This window comes from Helobdella robusta (genome assembly GCF_000326865.2).
Source record: "Helobdella robusta unplaced genomic scaffold HELROscaffold_51, whole genome shotgun sequence".
Taxonomy (NCBI): domain Eukaryota; kingdom Metazoa; phylum Annelida; class Clitellata; order Rhynchobdellida; family Glossiphoniidae; genus Helobdella; species Helobdella robusta.
Genome location: NW_008705261.1, coordinates 153509 through 155946, shown reverse-complemented (window position 1 = coordinate 155946; position 2438 = coordinate 153509). Strand labels below are relative to the sequence as shown.

The window sequence follows — 2438 nt, the reverse complement described above, 5'->3', positions numbered from 1 at the left end:
TTACATACATACATACATACATACATACATACATACATACATACATACATACATACATACATACATACATGCATACATACATACATACATACATGCATACATACATACATACATGCATACATACATACATACATACATACATACATACATACATACATACATGCATACATACATACATACATGCATACATACATACATACATACATACATACATAGATATTTATGTTGATGTTATTTATGACGCTAATATAAGCTTCGCTGAGTGGTTAAAGTGATGTAAAGGATGTTAGCAATGATATCATATCATTATCATTTTGTATGTTACTATTATTTTTTATCATATCATCATTAGTTTCTGTGGTATCATCGTAAGTTTCTATGATACCATTATAAGTTTCTATGGTATTATCATAAGTTTCTATGATACCAATATAAGATTCTATGGTATCATTATAAGTTTCTATGACATCATAATAGTTTACTATGATATCATCATCAGTTTTTCATACTGAGACACCATCATCATATGATACATTACTAAACTGATCAAAAAGATATCGTATCTTTGTCTCTTTATATATTATCAGTATCATTATTTACCATGATATCATCATTAGTTTTTATAATATTATCATGGGAAATGATACTAAAACCCGAAAAACGAGTATCACAATCAGCACCTCCATGTCAACGTCATCATCATCATCATCGTCGTCTTCATCATCGTCGTCATCATCACCATCATCATCATCATCGTTTTTCATCATCATCATCATCATCATCATCATCATCACTAACCGTTGAAATCCATCTGCACCCTCTCATTAATCGGTAGGTTACTGGTGGTAAACTTCTGCGGGTTGAACAGCCCCCAACCGATCACCAAGGGCGGGAAACTTCGAGGGGGGTTGCAGTGGAGAGTCAAGGAGTCACCGACGTTCGGTGTGTGGATTGTTGGAGTGGTGGAAGTGCAAGCCATTGTCTCTAGGTCTGGTTGTGTGTGCGTGTGTGGTGTGTGCGTGCGTGTGTGTGTGCGTGTGCGTGTGCGCGTGTGTGTGTGAATGTTTGTGAAGTGCGTATACACAGACGCACACATAAGTTTAATACCTCGCGAAGGTACAACGAAAATGTGAAATTTACTCGTCTTAGCGTGTTTTTGTATGTACGTGTTCATGTGTGTTTGTGTGTGTGTGTGTTAATAATAATAATAATAATAATAGTAATAATAATAATAATAATAATAGTAGTAGTAGTAATAATAATAATAATAATAATAGTAATAATAATAATAATAGTAGTAGTAGTAGTAATAATAATAATAATAATAATAGTAATAATAATAATAATAATAGTAGTAGTAGTAATAATAATAATAATAATAATAATAATAATAATAATAATAATAATAATGTCATTTATGAGCGTCCTATGCATAGCGTTTGTGTGTGTGTGTGTTTGTGTGTTTGTGTGTGTATCTGTGTGTGTGTGAGTGTTTACAGAATTAATGTAAATGCGAAGGCGACTTGACTGACATGCTTTCCTGACGATGTAATTGGCAGAGGTCACGACCCCGAATTCGTTGACAACTTCACATGTGTACGTTCCTTCAATGTTGTTGTTCTTATTGTTATTATTATTATTATCATTGTTGTTGTTGTTGTTGTTTTCTGTCACAGTTAACGTTTCGTTGTTGTAATCGTTGTACGATGATGATGATGATAGCGATGATGATGATGATAGTGACGATAATGATAGTGATGATGCAAAAGGCTGCCTATCTTTGTACCATAGATATCTGAATATAGGAAAGAATAATGTAAACATCTTTCAAAATTATTCAGTTGGTGATGGTGGTGTATAGAAAGAAATTACTATATCTATGTTCTATTGCACATGCGTTGTTTATACGTACGAATGTATGTGTGTGTGTAGGTTTGTGTGTGTGTGTGTGTGTGTGTGTGTGTGTGTGTGTGTGGGTCGGTGTGTGTGTGTGAGTGATGTGTATGTGTTTGCGTGTGTTTGTTTAACGATCATCTTCATCATCGTCATCATCATCATCATCATCAACATCATCATCATCGTCATCATCATCATCATCGTCATCATCATCATCAAGATCGTCACGGACACTATCTTCGCCAATATCTCGATCATTAGCCAACCCATTTTAAAGTTGACCCTTGACCTCGGGGCAATAAAACACTCCCGTTATCTTCTGTATAATATCGCCATCAATATTTTCGTCATCATGTGTTTGTGTGTGTGTGTGTGCGTGCGTGTGTGTGTGGGAGTTTGTGTGTGTATGTGTGTGTGGGTGTTTGAGTGTGTGTGTGTGTGTGTTTAAAAATTTGTAATATTTCAATTGTTCAGCCTGCTTTCAAGGCAACAAAGTTAAACCCCACCGGGAGGCATTCAAACTGACCATTCAGTGACCACAC

The 2438-nt window shown here is 34.9% G+C and overlaps 1 protein-coding gene across 1 annotated transcript in view; it reads right to left on the bottom strand.

The window, feature by feature from the left end:
- The window catches only part of HELRODRAFT_178935 (hypothetical protein), a gene marked incomplete at both ends in the record, with an annotated part of 5138 nt that overhangs the window by 1033 nt on the left and 1667 nt on the right, over nt 1-2438 (bottom strand). Inside the window, 2 exons of the mRNA XM_009027810.1 lie at nt 799-990; nt 1533-1824. Coding sequence (XP_009026058.1) covers nt 799-990; nt 1533-1824 — 484 coding nt within the window. The remainder of the gene's footprint in view (nt 1-798; nt 991-1532; nt 1825-2438) is intronic.